The sequence below is a fragment of the Thamnophis elegans genome, chromosome 9 (assembly GCF_009769535.1).
Source record: "Thamnophis elegans isolate rThaEle1 chromosome 9, rThaEle1.pri, whole genome shotgun sequence".
Lineage (NCBI taxonomy): Eukaryota > Metazoa > Chordata > Lepidosauria > Squamata > Colubridae > Thamnophis > Thamnophis elegans.
In genome coordinates, this window is record NC_045549.1 from 74,315,118 (window position 1) to 74,337,491 (window position 22,374).

General features: G+C 36.2%; 1 protein-coding gene across 1 annotated transcript in view; it reads right to left on the bottom strand.

Annotated features, from left to right (window-relative positions):
* ATP8A1 (ATPase phospholipid transporting 8A1) overlaps window positions 1–22,374 on the bottom strand; it is a 64,115-nt gene that overhangs the window by 11,967 nt on the left and 29,774 nt on the right. Inside the window, exons 14-32 of the mRNA XM_032224250.1 lie at window positions 21,703–21,791; window positions 19,559–19,631; window positions 17,803–17,908; window positions 16,282–16,364; window positions 16,131–16,180; window positions 15,984–16,053; window positions 14,272–14,356; window positions 13,278–13,417; window positions 12,577–12,715; window positions 11,514–11,578; window positions 9,439–9,611; window positions 8,352–8,535; window positions 8,137–8,247; window positions 5,405–5,479; window positions 5,183–5,305; window positions 3,073–3,151; window positions 1,873–1,934; window positions 1,105–1,161; window positions 818–925 (exon numbers count right to left, since the gene is read on the bottom strand). Coding sequence (XP_032080141.1) covers window positions 818–925; window positions 1,105–1,161; window positions 1,873–1,934; window positions 3,073–3,151; window positions 5,183–5,305; window positions 5,405–5,479; window positions 8,137–8,247; window positions 8,352–8,535; window positions 9,439–9,611; window positions 11,514–11,578; window positions 12,577–12,715; window positions 13,278–13,417; window positions 14,272–14,356; window positions 15,984–16,053; window positions 16,131–16,180; window positions 16,282–16,364; window positions 17,803–17,908; window positions 19,559–19,631; window positions 21,703–21,791 — 1,872 coding nt within the window. The remainder of the gene's footprint in view (window positions 1–817; window positions 926–1,104; window positions 1,162–1,872; window positions 1,935–3,072; window positions 3,152–5,182; window positions 5,306–5,404; window positions 5,480–8,136; window positions 8,248–8,351; window positions 8,536–9,438; window positions 9,612–11,513; window positions 11,579–12,576; window positions 12,716–13,277; window positions 13,418–14,271; window positions 14,357–15,983; window positions 16,054–16,130; window positions 16,181–16,281; window positions 16,365–17,802; window positions 17,909–19,558; window positions 19,632–21,702; window positions 21,792–22,374) is intronic.

Sequence of the window (22,374 nt, forward strand, 5' to 3'; positions counted from 1 at the left end):
GAGGTTGGTTAGGCTGAGGCAGAGTGACTGGCACAAGGTCACCCAGCCGGCTTTCATGGCTAAGGCAGGACTAGAATTCACCATCTCCTAGTGATTGGACCAAAGTCATCCAGCCGGCTTTCATGGTTAAGGAGGGACTAGAGCTTACCATCTCCCAGTTAGAGATACTCTCTTAGTATCTCTACTCATTTGGAAGTCAAGGGGATGGGACCCCTGAAGCAATCCTCGATGGCAGTTCTGACCTTAAGGAACAGCTTATCCCACAAGGTGCTTTTAGCCCCCATATAACTGGGTTTCATAAACTCCTGAAAATGATCCTATTTTAGATAAGCACCTATCTATGCAATTGGACTTTTTTCTCTTCTTGCATTGCAGATTTTTAAATTTTGATTGTGAGCCACAATTTTAAATTAACTGGAAGATGGATTTTACTGAGAAGATTTGAGGAATGACCTTTTCTCTTTTATATTAGAATTTGCATCAAACCACAAATACATATTTCTGACAAACACATTCTTACCTATGTTTTTTCACTCTTTTTTGGCAACCTATCCTTACTTTTACTTGCTCCTGTTTTTTTTTTTACTGTTTTTTTATTTGGACATTCTAAAATATTTTTTATCAGCATTCCCTAGAAGTGAATCTTCATGTTTCTGCTTAAATGCTTTTCTGGAACATTTTTTTTTAATGCTAGCATGTCAAAAACTACCATGTACAGCAGAATTCCTAAACTGTTGAAAAGATTACTACGTTTTAAATCATTTCCTGGCTTGAAAGAAAAATTGTAACACATGTTGTTAATTAAAAGAAATATTACCTCCCCTGACATGTCCGGTGCCATAGGAATTACTGGCCATAAAGAGGAGTAGATGCCAAAAAATACTATCCAGAGCACAATACTGCCCCATATAGCTATATGACTAAACTGGAAAAAAAGAGAAAGAAACTCAGTTAATAAATGAATATTTTGAAAGCTGTATCTTTGTAAATCTGAATAAACAAACAAACAAAACATTCCACCAGTAATTAAAAGTGTTGTGCATTGCCTCCATAGAAATGAACTACTATCATTTATTGCGTTGTAATATTTTAAAGACATCTTACCAAAGTCCAATATGAAGTCTCCAATCCAGCTTTTAAGCACACAGTTATGACCACAAACTAAAAAAAAAAAGGAGACACATTACTTTTCCTGAACTCAGATTGAAATATGTGATTTCAAAACCAAAGAAATGTTTAATATTCTAACATCTGTATAGACAATAAGAAATTGATAACTTGCTTCTGCATTTTCCTTCAGATACGGATGGAGTGCAAACAAGTTACTTATATTCTACAGCTTATGTGTGAGTGAGTGTGCAGTTCTGTGTGTGCACATTTGCAAATGACGCCTGAGTAAAACATTGAAAACACACATATGTCATCTGGGGCAGAACACCCAGAGGTTTTGATTATGGAAAAAGAAATTAATGATTACAACAAATAGTGGACTGAAAGTAGATGACCAACAGAGGACTGCTGTTATATAAAAACACAACACCAAGTCATTTGCCTTTCATGGTAGCTAGCAAAAGCAGTAGCACTTAGATTTGTTTACCGCTTCATAGTGGCTTACAGCAGTGGCCCCCAACTTCTTGGCCACCACGGGACGCTGTGTGTGGTTTTGCACACTATCTAGACCATGCAAAAGGATGGAAGGCTGAGTCAACCTTGAAGATTGAACTCCTGGCAGTGGGCAGAGTTAGCCTGCCAATGCTGCATTCTAACCACTGCGCCACCAGGGCTCTTAAGCTGCTTAAGAAAGACTCAGTGAAGTCAACTGCTGTTTCTGGTTTAAGATCTGAGTATTGGATTAAAACGAGTAAAACTTACTGTATATACGGCATTTCCCAAAAGCAAGTAGTCTGAGGTTCTACCGCTGGCAAACACAGCATCTATAAAATAATAACAATTTATTTGCTTTTGTTAAGATTCAGATGGCTGCCAAGTCGCCAAACATTTCTTGCCTACAAACATCTCAATTACTGGTACTTTAAGAAAGAAAAAGGGGCAGTTACTATAAATGAATCAACCATCATCGATATTTATATGTAAGCAACACATTCTGTGTACACCACATGTTTGTATAATAGGGCAAAAACTGAAGAGGGAAATCTAGAGCTAAGAGGAAAAAAAAAATTCAGGCATTCTCAAGTTTGGCAACATTAGGATGAGTGCCTTTCAACCTTCAGAATTCCTCAGCCGGCATGTTCCTTCAAGTGGTACCTATTCATTAAAGCTGCAGTTGAAGTAATTTGCGAAGACATTAAAAACTTCAACTGTTAATCAAAAATTATTTAATTAGGGGTTAGCTAAAGTTGTAGTTGAATCACTGCTGTTGTTAAGTTAGCAACACAGTTGTTAAATGAATCCCGGTTTTTCCACTGACTTAGTTTGTCAGAAAGTCGCAAAAGGGGATCATGTGACCCCGGGGCACTGCAACCGTCATAAATATGAGTCAGTTGCCAAGCATCGGAATTTTAACCACGTGACCATGGAGATGCTGCAAGAGTCATAAGTGTGAAAAACAGTCCCCTTTTTTCAGTGCTGTTGTTACTTCGAACAGTCACTAAACGAACTGTCGTAAGTTGAGATACAGAGGTTGCTTGCCAATCATGAATAGTTCTATGCATTTGCATCCGGGAAAAAAAACATGTGTTGCAACTTTCTAGGGCTGAAGAAGGTCAGGGACGGGCTAAAAATAAGTATCTACCTTTTCCCCTGTAGTTTTCCATCCCAAGGCTACAGGGTAGCTATTTCAAGCAAGGAAGGAGAGCATCGTGTGCACATCTGCAAGCACCAGAGGATCATTTATGGATTCAATTTCATATTTGATTTTCCTTTGTCAGCTTTTGGAAATATAGTCTTCCCTGATATACAGTATATATGTATATTCAGATTATAACTCCGACTGATTATTTGGATTGCTCCGTCTGGCTAATGAGTGGCTGTATGAGTTTGTTAAACAAACAAATAAATATGTACAGACCTAGTGTGAATGCGGTCTTTTTATTTTTTTAAATATTTACTTACCATTCTGGATGGCTTTTAGGGGAAACCAAAATAGAATTACTGAATGAAAGAGACCATTTAAACAATGGAGCCAGAAAACCTAAGTGAAAACAAACATTCATGACCGTCATTGTGGTAAACTTGAGGTAACTCTATGAATTTTAATTTTTTATACACATATATTAAATATATAATATTTAAAACATAAATTATATATGTATGTATGTATGTATATGTATGTATAAGTATGTATATAAAGCAGTTTAATTATGCACATGAAGCATTTTTATTTATACAATTTTAACAAATAAAGATTATAAGGCAATTATATCAAAGAAATACAAGAAATCTATGTGTTTTTATGTATTTAGGCATGGACAGAATAAAGTCAAGAATAAGTACAAAAAAAACCCTTTCACTATTTCTATAAAAGGAAAGTTGTTTTGTAGTAACATATGACATGCTTTTACAAATCACAATCTTCATTGTGCTAAAGAGAAATGTATTAATCGCTTGAAATTGTTCAAACAACAGAATTATGTTCTCTGCCTCAAAAAATTTTCTACCCTGCCTGTAACATCTTTGTAATATTATCTAGCTGGTTAAGGTTGTACAATCCAATTTATGCCACAATACTTTGCATATTTGAACTTTTGTGTTACTCATTAACCTTTGTCTCTCCTTGCTGTGTCATTGACAAAAGAATATTATTTGAGAAAAAGCTGAGGTGGGGGGCAAGAAAATTAGGACCGTTTTTTCATTTTTATGGTGAATACTCATTGTCCCACGTTAATCCTTTAACCTCTCTTCACCCTGAACTCTGACCCTTTTGATCGCAATGAATCTGTGCACCATGATTTAGGGCAATGTAAATTCTAAATCTTCCACATACCAAACCAAACCTATCTGTCTTTACAGACCATTTGAAATTGTAAAACCTGTTAAGAATTAAAAACAATAAAAGGTACAAGCTAGATCAGTTTCTAAAATACAAAATATAATTAAAATATTTACAACTGAGTGGTTCATGGGATTTGACCACATTCATAATTGTGCAAAACAAAACTAAACAAGACACTATAAAAATAATAACTTCATTTGCATTCACTGAACTTTTTCAAAAATAATTATACGTGTTAACAAAAGACAATGCGGAAATTGTGGCAGAAAGCTTACGTTGGTAAATTGCTGAATTTCTTTTTGATATATCAGGCCTACACAATTACTTACACTGTAATTTGTTTAACAAAAGAGGAATGTAAAGAAAAAAAATGTAGGAAGCATTTAAGAAACTCACAGAATCTGAGCTAATTAGTTTTAAAGTGCTATAAATGAGTGGTATTGAAATAAAAAATAAAACATCAGCCACTTTAATTTAAAACATGACCTATATAATTATTCTGTTAATTAATTTGATGTTAATTAATAAAAATCACCAACACTAGTCCTTTTTTAAGTTCTTTCTATATGTATTTGTTTTAAGTTTACCTACACCTAATGAAAGGAATTATGTACAGAAAAACAATCTAAACAATGTGAATGAAGGCCAACATCAGCTAAAGAACCAGCACCTGAGATGTCACTTAATGAATACTGAGATGAATACTTAATTTAATTGGCAAAATATACACTCTCAGATTCAAATTATAGTTATCCTTAAAACTCTAACTCATTTGGAAATTGTGCGTCTATTATCCATACTGGCTTTTTAAAAATTTTTAAAGAACCAGGATAAATAATTTGAAAATTATTTATTATTATTTATTTACTCATAATATGAAAAATTCACTGTTTGCGTGAGACCCAAAAGCATCTCAACCAACAAGCAAAAACAAGAAGCACTTCCATACACATGAATGATTTGTTTGTTTGCTGAAGGTCCTTTCTGCTACTTTTTAACCACATTAAATCCTCCTCTGAAAATTTTATGCATATTCATGAACAGCTTTTCTCTAGAAAACTAGCTAGCTCAACCCCCCAGAAGATAGGATTGTATTGTATTGTAACTGGAAGCTTACTGGATATAGGCGATCATCATCATCAAACTTATATGTAAATGATTTTAAGCACGTTGTCATAAAATAGAATTAAACAGGTGTACATGCAATAATTAAAAATTATTTCCAGCTACCTTTGAATTGAAATCCAGAGCGTTTTGGGATGTCTTGTATAATTCAGGGTATTTTAGCATATTTTCTTTCTGGCAGGATCTCTCAAATATTCCAAGCGTCAATGGAGGCATAGCCGTAAACATCTAATGCACGAACCACATACAATAACAAAAAAGTGTAATGAACATTCAAATATATTTTAACAATTAGCAATGTCAAAGAAACTAATTATAAAAACTTACCACATTATAAAGTCCTATGCACCATCTTTCAAACAGTATCTGTCCAGAAAATCCATTAACAAATGCAAACCATATCTGAAGAATAGAGTTTTAAACATAGTATCAGTTTTATGGATTCAGGGCATCTTTTCTTGAATCAATAATCTTTTAAAAATGGGGGAAAATTTAATGGCAGAAAAGATAATAAACACGTGAAGAGTCTTCAGCCTATAATTAAAAAAAATTGCTTTCCATCAATTCTGATTAAGGTCACACCCTTCATGATAGCTGTCTCTGAGACAATGTTTTACATAGATTATTTTGGTTTCACATTATCTTTGGGCATGATTCCATCTGAATATTTTATATAATTTGAACTACCGTATATCTTCTTGATTAAATCATTTACAATGAACATTTTTTTCCCAACTGAACTTCCAACCTGAAGGATTGGAATCACTAATATTTGCTAAAAAGTATGTTCATAGCAGCAACAACATAAATTTTCCATCACAGAAAAGTTAATGACGAAGACAATGATATCGATTTATAAACTCTTATTAGGTAACATAACATCTAATTCCTTTGTTTCTTAAGAGTACATTCCCATCCTTATAGATGTTAAATCAACAGATTAATTCTAATCACTAATGGATAAAAAGAATCCCAAAACAATATTACTTTAATTTAATGCATTTCTCAGCGAGATTGTTACAAGTATTTCATACCTGAAGGTACACAATTGAATGTGCAAAATACTCATCAACTACCTCAGTATTTGCAAAATGTGTATGTAAATTAAATTAGCTGCCTATGATTAATGTTTTGATAACTATGAAACATTACAATGCATAAGGCTATGTTTTCACGGCTGCATTTTCTGGATTTTTAAAAAAAGTGTAACAGGGATTCCGTAGACACAACAAAATAATACTGAGCTGACATTTGAAATATAAATTATAGGGTTTGGTTTCAACTACTGAATTCTAAACAGATCATTAACTGATATCTAATAATTAGAGGGAAAGGAGAGGAGAACCCGAAAGCAACCTCTCACATAGTAATTAACATAAAGAAAATTGTTAGAATTTAATAGATATCAGGAAGCATTGATTTCATTTTAATCCAATGCATACAAACCTGTCCCAGCTGCTAGAATTCTACATTATGGCTGTTAATGTTAGCCGTAGCAGCAAAACAACACATCTAATCACTTAACTTTTTATCAGGGACTTAAAGAACTCACACTCCATACACATACTTCACAAGATATAAAACATTTAAGCAAAACACGAAATATATGCTATGCGTACACGAATCCTGAAATATAAGCAATTAGTTCAGCATTTCAAGTAATTTAATTTTTTTTTTACTCTAGCGTTGTTTTGTAGTAGAATTTTGCAATTTAACGGAAATATAAAATGTAACTAGACGCCACTTATTTGAGCTAAATATTGGTCAAGATGTTTTTCAAAGTTTCAAGAGGGGAAAAAAAGAGAGAGTTGGGGCAGAAATAAACAGCTACGCAGATTTTCTTAGGTTCCAAGGATTGTAACGGGACGTCTTAAGATCCTCCATCAGTTGCCTGCTCTCACGCTTGAACAATGACATGAGGCTCAGGATAGGCAGTTGTCTTTGCTAGAGACATGCATATTCTGTCCATTCATTTATTCATTTGGTGTTGACATAAGCTATTAACCACTGCATGAGCTGCAAAAGTTGAATGTAGGTTAAGTGATTGGCAGATCACTTTGACGTACGTTCGAAACCTTTCAGGGACTTTCAACGTCTTCCATCTCAGAAGCAAAAGGAGCTACAAGGTTAGAATTCTCAGATGGAGACAATAATAGTTACTAAGCTACTGATGTCCTGATGCTTAATTAAACTAAGATTGTCTGAAGTTTCAGTCACCCACTGATTGATATTAATCGGAAAAACAGAACATAAAATCCAAACGGGGGGAAAAAAAAAGAGAAATTTGGCGGGCAGCTTTGTTAACTCTGGAGCCACAAAAAATACCGATGTATTAAGCAATGTATTTCCTAGTAAAAGCTTTCATGGGAAAGAGGGATGACACTAAGTCTAAGTTAAATATCTGCCACTGCAAAATGTTTTAGCCAGTAACGTATCCTTAGCTGGGATATCAGAAGTGGGATAAAAATCACAAAAAGGGAGGAATTTGTAGAAATGGAGAGGTAGCTACTGAAAAAGAAGGTTCCACGGATGACTGAAAATATGTTGATTTCATGTTTTCAGTTAATATTTGTTATCTTCAGGATTTTGTGATTCTTGGTCCTTGAGTTAGAAGAAATTCAAAAGATGTTGAACAAAAGACACTACATTTCTCAGCAATCCAGAAAATAGGAATTGATTGCAATTTATCAATGTATAGTGGCGATTTAAGTCACTGAAACAAATGAGAAGCATATACCCTAAAATATAGTAACATAAAGAGGTTTTAAGCGATTTAAATATTTTAGGAGGCACGTTTCTTAATAATTCTTGCTGAAATAACAGCAAAAACATCTTTATGATTATATTTATTCCCTGGCTTTGCTTTAGTTCATATTAATGCATTATCATGCAGCCACCAAACCTAAAAGATGCCGATTATTCTTTGCATTGTGTTTCATAAATCAAAATAGGAAGGAATGTTTGAAATGGATAAAACCATACCTTTCAGATAAAATTTCTGGAGAGGGGGGAGATTGAGAGGTGTGGTTACCCCCCTCCCCAGGTAAGCCCATTCTTACCTCAATAATATAAAGGACAATGTTCTTGTAGAAGCAGTACAAAATGCATTTAGCAATTCTACTGTAATTCCAGGCACCATGGACCAGAAGTAAGTTCTTCAAGTACTTGAACTACAAACAAGGAAAAAAAGACACGTAGGGTTTAAGCCTTTGATGCTTACAATCACATACTGACAATGCTTTAATATTCTCGACTGGAAGTGGAAGGACCTTACCTGAGCTATTGAATAATCTGAAGAATTAGCAGCTTGGAGGCCTTCGTTTCCACTAATGCCAACACCGACGTGTGCCGTTTGTATCATGCTGACATCATTCGCTCCATCCCCAATGGCCAACGTCACGACCTTTACCTGTTTTTTAACCATTTCTACAATATCAGATTTCTGCAGAGGCGAAACTCTAGGGAAAAAAAAAAGGAAAAAAAAACGATATTATTAAACTTAAATAATGGTCATCAGGAAATAGATTACTGTCGTAATTTCAAATGGTCACTAAACAAGAGTTAGCAATTCGAGGACCACATGGATAAGGGTATCAATCCAGATGGAGAAGGCGAAGGACTGTGGTTCTTTGCCAGCTAGGTAAATACTGAACAAAAATCAATGCTAATTCTAATTAAAATACTTTTTTGTTTTAGAGTTAGCAGCCTAACACTAATATAGCTGGTTGCCACCTTTAAAGCCCTTCCTGGCTTGGGACCAGGTGATCTGAGGGACCGTCTCTTGCCGGTCATATCTACCTGACCCACCAGAGCGGGGAGGCAGGGAATGCTGCAGGTCCCATCCTCGAGGGAGATACACCTGGTGGAACCCAGAAGAAGGGCCTTCTCCGTGGTGGTTCCCTCTCTCTGGAATATCACCCCCCCCCCGATTAGAACGGCCCCCACTCTGATACTCTCCTGGAAGGCGCTGAAACCTGGTTCTGCCAGCGGGTCTGGGGAACCCAGAGCGGGATGGAGCCCATTAAATGGCTCGTGTGAGGTGCTGCCGCCGGGGGTTGTGATTTCATTATATTAATTTATCATATGACTGTTCTTTTATTAGTTTTATTGTTTTTATATGAGGTTTTATATTCTGTAAGCCGCCTTGAGTCGCTATGTGTGAATAGGCAGCAATATAAATTCCCCAAATAAATAAATAAATAAATAAATAAATAAATAAATAAAATAAAACAAAACATTAAGTAGTTCCCATAAGGGTTGAGAACTTTACTGTAAATTCAACTGGAACCAAAAGTATTTTGGAGGAATGCTGCCTAAAATTGTATGAGGAAAGAAAAAAAAAGAAAGATTGATTGACTTACCTGCAACAAATGACGGCTTTGCAGGACAGAGCCAAATCCAAGAAATACTGCCTGACACCAAACGTCAAAGCGTATTTTAATGTCTTGCCGTCAATGATTAGTGCAAAATCATTTTCCTTCCTCAAAGCCTCACCCAGAGTGCCGCAGTGATGGGTTAAGGTCTCTCTTGTTGCCTGTAAAGTATCACAATAAACACACACATCACCTCTGTTGTTCCTAGGGTTCTGTTTATTTTATTCTGAGCGACTTTATTAACATACATTATCAAGGGAGTTAAAAACACAATTAAAATGACTAAGAAAAAAATAGGTACAAAATTCAACAGCAGCAGGGATGAATCTTGATATATGCTTGCACAACCAGGTTCCTATTTAATTGGGTTTGGGCTATATCAATGTCATATACTGTATTTGTTGGAAAATGTGAATCCTTTTAATCACTTTTTATACACTGAACACAAATGCCGTATGCTAAAATTCTATTTATATTTGCTTCCTCAGAAATAAACTCTCTATTATTTTTGTCAATGAAACTCTGCAACCCATTTGTGTTTTTTAGTGGATAATTTAAAGCCAGTTGAGAGGCTTTGCTAGGGGATTAAAGATGAGGCTAGTCGTTAATCCACCTCTCTTTTTTCCTGGTAAACTTTAATAAAGTAAACGTGCAAGATACATTATTGTTGCATTTTCCTCCAAAAAGACACAGACTACTGCATCTGAAGCCTTTTTAAAATCAGTACTAGTGTGTTTCCCCGAAAATAAGACAGGGTCTTATTTTCTTTTTGACCCCCGAAAGAAACGCTTGGCCTTATTTTCAGGAAGGTCTTATTATTTTTGAGGTGCAGGAGGGTCCCTTAACCTTGGCCCGCAGCCCACAGATCAGCTGATCCAGAGAGAACAGGAAGTTGTGTCTCTGTTTTTGGCACATTCTTGCCAGCCCTAGTATTGCTGGGCCTGCTGCTTTTTTTATAGCTGCCGCCAAGAGAAGGGACGCAGCAGCTAGGGTTTGTGGTAGCGGCCTCCGGGAGGACGTTCTGCGTGGATGGCAGGTGCATGTGGGGTGGGTGGGGCACGTTTGCCCCTCCTCCCCAGAAAATGGCATGGACCAGTTGCGCATGCATTTAAATATTTTAGGGGAGGGCTTATTTTCGGGTTATCCTTCTCAAGAACTTCAGTATCTGTTCTAATGGCTATGATAGGATTTGTTGAGAATGTATCTCTCTTCAAATGAGACATTCCGGTAAAATGCAATCATGTTTGGAGCTACGGGGAAAACTCTCTTGATGCAACGAGGCTGACATAATGTCATTTCACTTTCATAGCTCGTAAGTAGCGTAGAAAACAATGTTTTTGCAGCCAAGAAAGTTCCCATCATTATAAATCTTCCAACTTCTCTTTTTAAATAACCAAACAGAGGTACAGAACATGTACTGAAAACAGGGCACGACAAAGGCTAGTGTTTAAAAAAACAATTTCACTGCATGTTTTCTATATTTTGAGATCAGAAGTGTACAGTCTGCTTTGTTTAACTAACAACTGTGATGTTCTTCAAACCTATTTGTTTACTGTTAGGCTAAGGTATTCGCCCCAGATCCTTTCTCTACATACAGTGGAGACTGGAGAAGGATGCCCTCTCTAGCAGATTAGCAAGTCACAAGAGTTTTGAGATTTTCTAACTCTGCAGGTGCATGTCCGTGTGTGCATGAGAGAATGAGAAAGAGTCAGCATGCCCATCTGTGCAACGGGAGGGGAGTTTTACCTCTTAAATGCAATATTTCTATTTTTAAAAGAAATAGTGGCTTGCACTGTGAGCAAAGCTCCGTTTCAAAATAGAATGTCCTACAGAAATGATTTTTGTGATTTTTTTCTTTTATGACAAAATTTAGCCCCACACTAGCTTCATACCAACATTTTCTAAAGCATAACTTTTGGGAAAATATTTAGATCAAAGAAGAAAATGCCTAGAGGTTATATGCTTCCTATCAATCATAAACATAAATAATTAATCCATATTTATTTTTTAAACTAGTCTATACTCGGTACATAGACTGTGAAACAAATTTAGACTATACTTACATCAAGGGAGCCTTCATTTATAACAATCAGCCCCATGTTCTTTTTCAAGAGTTTACATGAATGTCCTATTAGGGAAAAAAAAGTATGCCATTGTGTTTGGATTTTTAAAAGTTGTAATTACACATACATAAAGATATAAACATGATTCCTAACACCGAGACATTAAAATGCAAGAATATTGTGGCTTGGATAAAATAACTGGCATTAAATTACTATATGGAGGTTTGGTGGGAAATTCAAGGCCACTTGAACGAATATATATTTAAAGAGAACACTAGAAAGTTGAGAATTCTATTTGATTTCAAATAAACAAAGAACACAAAAAGTAACATACTGTGTTTTGCTTTTATAGAACACATTCAGCCAACATTCACTATCTTTATTTGAAAAAAATATGTTAAACTATAGGATATACTCTTTTAAGAGGGGAAGTTGAGTCAGAAGATGAAGTCAATGAAATAAGAATCGGGTAATTTATTGTTTCTGAGACCATAAATAAATACAATTGTGTAAAGAACCCTCCTCAATGCACTATTTTGTGTAACCATAATCTCTTTCTATATTAATTAGAGTTAGATTAAGTTCAAATCGCCTTTGTAAGGTCACAGAATTGCAGGATTAGGGAAAATTCTAAAGGATTTGCAAAATTTCTCATGCTAATAAAAATGCCAATATTCTTTACGTGACATCCATTTGACCTTAAGTTATTGAACAGAAATATGCTACGCAGCTATCAGAGTATTTCAGGCCAAAACCAGAAACTTGCTAAAACTTTTCTAGGGCACGTGGTAATGATCACTTGGTAGAAGCTGTCACCCGTTGCTTAATTAAAAGTCTTTTAATTAAAGTATGGTGTGTATGTGGTGTGTACATTAAATATATGCATACATACATGGCTTCAAAATCTAAGGGACTGGTTTGGACAAAACTCAGCACCACTTTTTCGTGTGGCTGTTGATAAAAATAGGATGGCCAACATGATTGCCAACGTCCGATGACAGATACGGCACAACAAGAAGAAGAAGCATACATTTAAGTTTACCAACTCAATTTAATATATTACCAATGTTAATAGCTGTCTCTTGCTTGTCTCCAGTAAGAATCCAAATTTTGATATCTGCTTTCATGAGTGTTTCGATGGTTTCAGGCACTTCGTCTTGTAGCTTATCTTCTATGGCTGTAGCTCCAAGTAACTGGAGATTCTTCAGAAAAAACAGGAGAGAATTAACTTCCTTTTCTTAAAGCAAGCAAGAAATATAATTTAGATTCAGCACCTGATACTTTAGCAAAAACACCTTAAACGAAGGCACTTACTAATAGAAAATTCTTAGTATTACAGTGAAGTGGCTATTCCACCTTTCACTTCTTAACAAAAGTCTTTTTTTTTGCAAGAAAAATAAAATCTCGTAAGAAAAAAATTCAAATGAGCTCCAAACAATCGTTCCTTGTGACAAAGACACAAGACAGTCTTCTCTGCTGGATATTGAGCAATGAGAGACAACCATCTTGTGTGCAGCTATGGTTGGTGCCTTTTAAATGACAATTTAAATCCTCAAACTTCCCTTTTTTAATCATGTCTGGAGGTTTCTTGTCAAGACCTTTCAATCGAGAAGTCTGAAAACAAGAGGTAACCAATCCCCTTTAAAATATATATATTCAATCAGTGCTAAGCAACAATGTTCATTTATAATAAAAGTCTACATACAATTAATTCAGATCTCAGTAACATTCATTGCATAAAGTTAAGCAACATGGATCACCTACTTTTTCAATTAGTTCATAACTCTCTTCAAGTTTCAGAGCTCTGTTTTGAATAGAAGTTGTAGCTTTTTGATAGACGTTCAGCCACTCCTGATAATCACTCTCTGTAATCTCAGCCACAGCAAAGCAGAGGGTCCTCAGACCTATGAAAACAGCCACATAATGGTCCACAACTATGACTTCTCTATAAGTTTGGAACTTTGGATTCAAGCAGGTTATAGGCAAAAAAAAAAGTTTTTTGGGGCTGTTTTTTTTAGAAGTTTGCAATCAGAATTTTGAAATGGAAATTCTGTCTGAATTTTCTGAATCTTTAAACCAGCAACCAGAACTGCAATACGGGGAGTCCTCGACATATGACAGTTCACTTAATGACCGTTTGAGTCCGTTTAGTTACAATGGCACTGGAAAAAGGGATGTACGGCCTTTTTCCACATTTATCACCTCTGCAACATCCCCATGGTCACATGATCAAAATTTAGATGCTTGGCTACTGTCTTAAATGTCTCAAACTGCCAATTTCAAAGAGGCAACATCACAGGTCGTATGTGATTCTTTTGCTTGTTGACAAATGACAGTTATTTAAGTATACAGAAAATAAGCAAAAGGCAGCGTCTATTGAGGTTAAAAACTTTTAATCTGCACCATACCAGCTGAAAAAACAGAAGTAAGGTTTTAAAGTAGCAATAGCAATAGCACTTAGACTTATATACCGCTTCATAGAGCTTACAGTCCCCTCTAAGCAGTTTACAGAGTCAGCCTCAACAATCTGGGTCCTCATTTTACCCATCTCAGAAGGATGGAAGGTTGAGTCAACCTTGAGCCAGTGAGACTTGGAGCTGCTGGCAGCCGGTGATCAGCAGAAGTAGTCTGCAGCACTGCATTCTAAGCACTGCGCCACCATGGCTGTTTATTGTCAATCATCATCTATTTATATTATTATTAATACTCAATTATTTATTACTATGCTGTTATAATTAAACAGTAATACTGTACTCACCTTCAGTAGCAAATAGCTCTAAATGTTTCAAGGTAATTTCTTTGTATTTTGAATTTTCAGCCAGACGATCATAAATTACCGTGTCCTATAGTAACAGTAAACAGACTGAACAAAAATCTATTTTGTTGAGCATTAAAAAAAATGTAAAAACAAAACTAGGCCAGAAAATGATTCTCTGCAACAAAAACTCTATTTAATGTGTAGTATTACAGTTAATTATTTAATTAAAATGCATATCCCATTTTCCATAAAAAATTCAGCATAAGGAAAGTTCTTTTTAAAAAAATCACCACTATGTAGCAAAAAAACCCCATCTGTATTTTTATATTAATGCAAAAACTGATTGAAAACAATACCGTATGTAACAATCCTTTACAATTTTAACCAATTTTGAACTATGAACTGAATGTATGGATGTGCATGCATTAGTTAAATCACTATTATTTTCATTATTAAAAATCCAAATGCGGCAGTGTGTCTCAAATAAATAAAATTTACATCCAATAATGAAACATATAAAATTGTCTCCCATGTTTTTGGTTCTGTATTGATGAGGATACAGCACAGAATTCTGAATAATGTATTTTGGACTGTGAATTGAAACTTTAGGCTTTAAATTAAACATCCCCCCCCTCCCAAAAATTGAATGTTGCTATTCAAAAGAGCCTTATGTAATGGAGCAGCACCATCTGGTGGTGTGGGTGGAGTAGTACACCCCACTTTCCATTAGTTTTAAGTTGTGTGTAGGTTTTAAAAAAAAACCAATTTACCAGTTGTTGCTTTACCTGGCATTTTCTTAACTTTGAGTATTTTTGTGTTGCAAGTAAATAAAACTTTTATGTTTGATTCCCCCCTCCCAATTTCTTTTCTTTGAGTAAAATTTGATTTTGTTTACGTAAGGAGGGGGGGGGGGAACCACCAGGGGGGATGGCCAATGCTTGTGCCCCCTCCTTCCCCTATCTGTTTCCCCATTGGTAGATTTGTCAACCACACACAAGGCAGTTGTGTTTCAAGTGTTAGGGGCCTATGTGTGCCGAAGATGCAGTTAGGTACCCGAGCATTTTATCTGTCTTATCCAAAAGAAAAATGAGGCTAGAAAAATAGGAAAAAAAACCTGGAATCTTTTAGTGATCAGGTTATCTTCTCCTAAATTTCGGGAGATTCCTTAGCACTGTACCCAAGAACTGGGATCCAAGGATGCGTTAAACCAGGGGTGTCCAAACTTGGCAATTTTTAAGACTTGTGCACTTTGACTCCCAGAATTCCTCAGCCAGCCAATTGTGGGAGTTGAAGCCCACAAGTCTTAAAAGCTGCCAAGGTTGGACACCCTGCATTAAACAAACAAAATGCATAGGCATAAAACTGAAATCACAGTAGGGTAAAACTAGACTTTGAAGCGGTGTTCCCCCCTTTCCATCAGAAAGTAGGCATTTCCCCCCCACTTTAAAACTGAAAAGAAAGAGACAACTACACCCCTTTAACAGCTTAAAAAGAAGCCAACAAGAGGCGGAAGAGTTTCCTCCATTGGCTTCAGCCGAGAATGTGTCAGAACATTCTTTTTCGTGTTTACTGGTATAGGAAAAAAAAAAAGGACAGAAGAGAGTGGCCTGACTAAACAAGTCATCATCTGTTTATTCCTTGAGAAAATATCACTGGCAATCAAATTTCAGAAATTTACATTTGGAAAAAACAAAACGGAGTTGACAACTTACAGCTCCTTTGCAGTAGAGTCTCAATTTCCCGGATGGCGTGCGCACAATCACAGACATTCTTTTTCTAGAACTGGAAGAATTGAAAAACTGTTAACATTTTTAAGGGACTGAGAAAACAAAAGACATTAAAAAGGCCTATGTAATTACCTTGTAAATTCTAACACGTTTAGCAATTCGTATCTTTCTTCTTGACCCAGCTGGGGGGAAAAAAAGCAACAACAACAAAACTTTAAAACTTCAAAGGCCTTTCTGATTTCTCAACGATACCCTTGACAGTTTACTAATTTAATCTACTTACAGATTCTATAATGACAGAGTCTGGTGTTCTTCCAGTAAAAACAAAACGGAGTTGCTTAGCTGCTCTAACTAATGCTCCTTCATCTGTAACAAAACACACACTATTATTTCACTGGCAAATCAATAAGAACAATAAACTAAACTGGTGGTTTTGACCACCAGAAATTTGATTTTTCATCTTCATTTTATTCACACGCAATTTCATTTCATTCATATATATTTTCCACTACATTTTTTTCCAAGTTAAAAAGAAGCAGATTTCATAATTTAAGAATGATTCCAAAACAAGACTTCTATCATATAATAGCCTTTCCTGGTTCATGTAAAACAGAAGTTAAACTGGATCTCTGTTAAGATCATAGTGCAGACAGAAAGGTATACATCCACCATACCATGTGCTAATGTCCTAGTGCTTTGTGGTGTGACCAGAACAATCTTGAACTAAACACACTCAAAACCATAGAAATGGTAGTAGATTTCAGGAGAAACCCTCCTATACCACCCCCCTTACAACATTAGACAACACAGTAGCAACAGTAGAGACCTTCCCGTTTCTAGGTTCTATCATATCTAAAGACTTAAAACGGACACCTAACATCAGAAACATCATCAAAAAAGCACAACAAAGAATGTTTCTTCTGCGCCAACTCAGAAAGCTCAAACTGCCCAAAGAGCTGCTGATTCAGTTCTACAGAGGAATTATTGAGTCTGTCATCTGTACTTCTATAACTGTCTGGTTTGGCTCTGCAACCCAACAAGACAGACACAGACTTCAGAGGATAATCAGAACTGCAGAAAAAACAGGCTACCAGCTGGCCTTCCATGGAGGGCTTGTATACTGCATGAGTCAAAAAGAGGGCTGTGAAAATATCTACAGACCCCTCACATCCTGGACATAAATTATTTCAACTATCCTCAAAACGATGCTATATAGCACTGCACATGACCATGGGGATGCTGTAACAGTCGTAAATGTGAAAAATGGACAAATATCCCTTTCTTCAGTGCTGTTGTAACTTCGAATAGTTGAGGAAACGGCCATGAGTGGAAATGAGAAAGGGAGTGGCAAAGACATATAAAGGTAAGTGTGGTGGCTACTTCCTTATCTCTAACCTCCAAGCATAGATATAATCACAGACTTTTACATGGACTTTTGAAAATCAAGATCTTCTGTCCAGAACAGTCTGTTATTCCGATGTTTGGTGGTATAAATTATGGGCATGCATTGTTCAACTAAACCGGCACGAATTCATTCTCTTCACATTACATTGCATGAAGAAATTCTACAAAGCCTATTACAGGCGTGACTTTGTGTGTGGTAAGTCAAAATGTCCCTTTAAAGGCCCACATTATCCCCAGAATAATGTTCAGCCTACAGTTAGCAATGCATCCTTTTTACAATAAACTCCAGACTAATCCAGCCATTCAATGTGAATGTATCTTTAAGTATGTAATTGAACGTTAAAGCAGTTCAAACTTTTACATAGTTGAAAGCGATTACGGGCTGCCGCGTAAGCCTTACCTGGAGATGCCGCTTGGTAAACTATTCTGTCATCCTCCCTTTCTGGGACAGCTGTGTGACAAATGGCCATCATTGTCAAAAACTCACAAATTATAGGTGCCGTTGGCTGAAAAACAGAAAACAGTAGAATGAATTGTTCTTTTGTCTAGAATTAAAAATCGTACAGTACAGACAAACAGGTGCAAAAACAGCTATACAAATATAAATAGTTTTTTTTTTTTTAGTTTTATTGCAAATTTATATGCCGCCCTTTTCCCTGAGGGGACTCAGGGCGGCTTACAACAATAAAGGGAAGGGAGTGCAAGACAAGACTTAAAAAGAAAGAATCGTGATTAAAAGGAAATTGGTCATAAAAACACAACATTCACTCAACATTCGGGCGGGGTGAGAGTAATCCTATCCCCAGGCCTGACGGGATAGCCAGTTCTTGAGGGCTGTGCGGAAGGCCTGGACTGTGGTGAGGGTACGGATCTCCATGGGGAGGTTGTTCCATAATGTCGGAGCTGCAACTGAGAAGGCTCTCCTCCGCGTAGTCGCCAGTCGGCACTGACTGGCGGATGGAATTCGGAGGAGGCCTACTCTGTGCGATCTGATAGGACGCAGGGAGGTAATTGGCAGGAGGCGGTCTCTCAAATAGTCAGATCCACTACCATGGAGCGCTTTATAGGTGGTAAGTAAGACCTTGAAGTGCACCCGACGATCAACAGGTAGCCAGCGCAGCTCACGGAGGATTGGTGTTATATGGGCGAACCGTGGTGCGCCCATAATCACTCCCCACAGAGAAGAGGGAGTCAACCTCTTCTCCAAAATACCTGAAAGCAGGATTAGAAGCAAAGACATATAAACATGTCTTTTTTTAAAAAAAACACTCATTCACCTTGGAAAAACAAGATGGTAGGGGAAATGAAAGAGACAAAGAAAAGATATGCATTTTGTTTTAAAAAACCCAACCAACCCAGGTGCTTAATGAAGGAAAAGGGGTAGTGGTAGAAAAAAGGTTATGAGTCAGAACAATGAGCAGTGTTCCTCTCCCTTCTTGACTGCGGACCTGTTTTTATGCATATCAAAACTCCACTCACTGATGGTTAAACCCTTAAGAGGAAATAAATATTGTTAACTCTTCTGATAATCACGATTTTTTTTCCCCAGTTTTGATCACTACACTATAAAAAAGATGTGGAGACTAGAAAGAGTGCAGAGAAGAGCAACAAAGATGATTAGGGGACCGGAGGCTAAAACATACGATGAATGGTTGTAGGAACTGTGTATGTCTAATTTAATGAAAAAAGGGCCAGGGGAGACATGATAGCAGTCTTTCAATATCTGAGGGGCTGCCACAGAGAAGAGGGAGTCAACCTCTTCTCCAAAATACCTGAAAGCAGGATTAGAAGCAAAGGATGGAAACTATTCAAGGAGAGAAGCAACCTAGAACCAAGGAGAAATTTCCGAACAGTGAGAACAATTAGACAGTGGAGCTGCTTGTCACCAGAAGTTGTAAATGCTCCAACACTGGAAGTTTTTAAGGAGAGATTGGACAACCATTGGCCTGAAATGCTATAGGGTCTCCTGCTTGAACAGGGAGTTGGACTAGAAGACCTCCAACTCCATTATTCTGTATTTATTTTGTTAGAGTTTTATCCTGCCTTTATTACTTTGTAAGTAACTGGCAAATGTACATAATGCCCCTTTTTCCTCCTATTTTATGTTAGTTTTGAAGTTATTATTTATTTTGCATCAGCGTATTTCTGCATCTTACATGTTTGCTTTGCAGATTTTCCAGTAATGATGAGTCGCTAAATGTTTTTTCTTCCTTTGTTTGTGGACTCTGGCTAAAAATAAAAATGAAAGCAATGAAACTATTACTACATACTGTATATTTGATTTAAAAAAAACCAGCTTCATTAAATCATGTAGATTCTGTTTACATCTTTTTTGAAATAATGGTTATACAAGATTTGTATTTAATTTGTATTTAAGGAGGCAGCTCACATTTTAATTACCATCCACATACTTATAGTTTGATTAAGTAGTACAACATATTTAACTGGGTTCAACATAAAATGATGATAAATATATTGAATGAAATATTAGTTAATTTACCCTTTCAAATCATATCAAAATCAGACCTTTCCCATGGATTAAAAAATCAAGTCAGCCTCTGATAACAAATAATGGTTTCCTAGACATTGAGTTTTGATGAACGTATATGGATATTTTTGATAATGCTGTAAAATTATACTGTAATGCTCTAATAATTCTAATATGAAGATTTCAAAACCAAGTTATTTATATTTGAGTGAAGTAATGTTTAGTAAAGCTTACTCACTCTAAAAAAATGGATGAGCAATAAATTATCTTTGCAATTGATGAGTCAAATCCCACTTCTCAACAGATGAAATGTTTATTTGAAGGTATTGTTTCAGAATTACTTTCTCTATATACACTCAGTTTCAGTATGTTAATAATAGTTATAGATCATTGCGAGTAGAAAGGAAATAGCAACAAAAATTAGTGCTTACCACTCATCCGAAGTACAGCCAAAATCATCTGTCTCAGGAGAATGGCTGTATGAAATGTAAAGAAGGCAGAACAACATAGAGAAATAGCTAAGAAAGCTAAGAAAGGCTTGAAGCTCATCAGTGAGAAATTAAAGCAAAAAAAAATCACAAATGATCTAGTGACCCATTCATGCCATTGAAACTGTAGATTTTAAAAAGTGATCAATGTTATTTGGAGTCCTATTTAATTAGGGCCCTGGAGTGCACAGCCTGCCTTACATAACTCAAGCATGCAGCTCTGGCAACTCCAGACCGGGGGTTTCCAATCTTGGCCACTTCAAAGCTTGCAGACTTCAACTCCCAGAATTCCCCAGCCAGCAAAGAAAGGGAAGGCGGGGATGGGGGAGGTTTTAAACCTGAGGACAAGGCACAGCCAGGTGTAGTGTTATAAGAGAAGAGGAAGCAGGAGTGCAAGAAGGGTCACATGCGTCAGTCTGTGGCACTAAAATTTTAGGTTCCAATTTCTATCGTGTTTTGAAAATCCAATAAATGCAAGTGTGCGCGTGTTCTTATAGATGGACTTTGAATACAGCAAATTCTTTTAACTCCCATATCCTGAAGAATTTTAGTACAGGACATCCTTGACTTACAATCACAATTGAGCCCCAAATTTATGTTGCTAAGTGAGAAATTGGTTAAGTTTTGCCCCATCTTACGATTTTCCTTGCCGTATTTGTTAAGTGAATCATTGCGCTTGTTAACTTAATAACATGGTTGTTAAGTGAATCTGGCTTCCCCGTTGACTTTGCTTGCCAGAAAGTTGCAAAAGGTGATCACATGACCCCAGACGCTGCAACTGTCATAAATATGAAGCAGTTGTCAAACATCCTAATATAAATCACATGACCATGGGGATACGGCAACAGTCGTAGGTGTGAAAAACAGTCAGAAGTCGCTTTTTTCAGTGCTGTTGTAACTTTGAACGGTTACTAAAGAAGCTATTGTAAGTCGAGAACTATCTGTATTAGTATTTTAGTATTCTGGTCTTCAGCATCTTGTATTTTTAATAATTAACAATCCGACAATCAGCGGCTCACAGGAAAGAGTGCTATAGAGGTTGCTAAAGTTTAAGTGAAAAAGCATCTGTGTGAAATGTCTGGATTGATCATTTGAACTCCACAGATAAACAGATGAAGCTGACTTAAGAGTTATATGACAGGCCCTGAAATAGTTATGCATCAAAGGCTTTTGATTGTCTTTGAGACTATTTTGTTTTTAACTTAAAAGATCCTGAAGAGATCTCCAAAAGTATTTTAATGACATTGCAAATGTCCAACTTTTATTTTTTTTTTAAGGTAGCAAGGTAGATGAAATCAAGCAATGACGTAAGAAGAGAACTCACCCGTAAGATATTCCTGCTATAGTGCACTTCTTAAATTGCATAACGTTGCACGTCAAGGTACCTGTTTTGTCTGAAAAGATGTATTTGACCTTTAAAAAAAGTAAAAGTAAATGTTCTTAAATATGTTTCACTCAGCGTACATTAATATGACAACACTGTTGTAGTAACACAATGTGGTTTCTTAAATTATTCAACATATTGAAAATGCTAGGCAAAAATTGTACAAACACTCCCCAGTATTGGGTAGTTTTAGACCACACATCCATAAACGGGTCAGCTTGGAATTTAGCACCATTTTTCAAAAACTTCACAAATTAGGAGTACTGGGATCTCAAGAAGGATCATTTGAAGATTTATGTTCTGTCTACATGGATGGGATTAAACCTAGTAGCAGCTGTTAAATAAATAACATCCTCTTTTTTGGGAAGTGTCCCTAAAGCTGCTGTATCTCCGGGAACTCTTTGTCTTTTTGTTTCTTTCATAATATTTTATTGAACTTTAAAAAAATACAAAGATGAAAAACTAATTGTAAGTGTTGCTTACTGAGAATATTTGTGATATCTTGTCAATGGTTCCGGTAATGAGTCATTGCTAAAAATGGCACTTAGGCTCATTTGTTTTTTGTTACCAGATCTGTAGGACTCTTTATAAATGTTCTCCTGTTCAGAATAG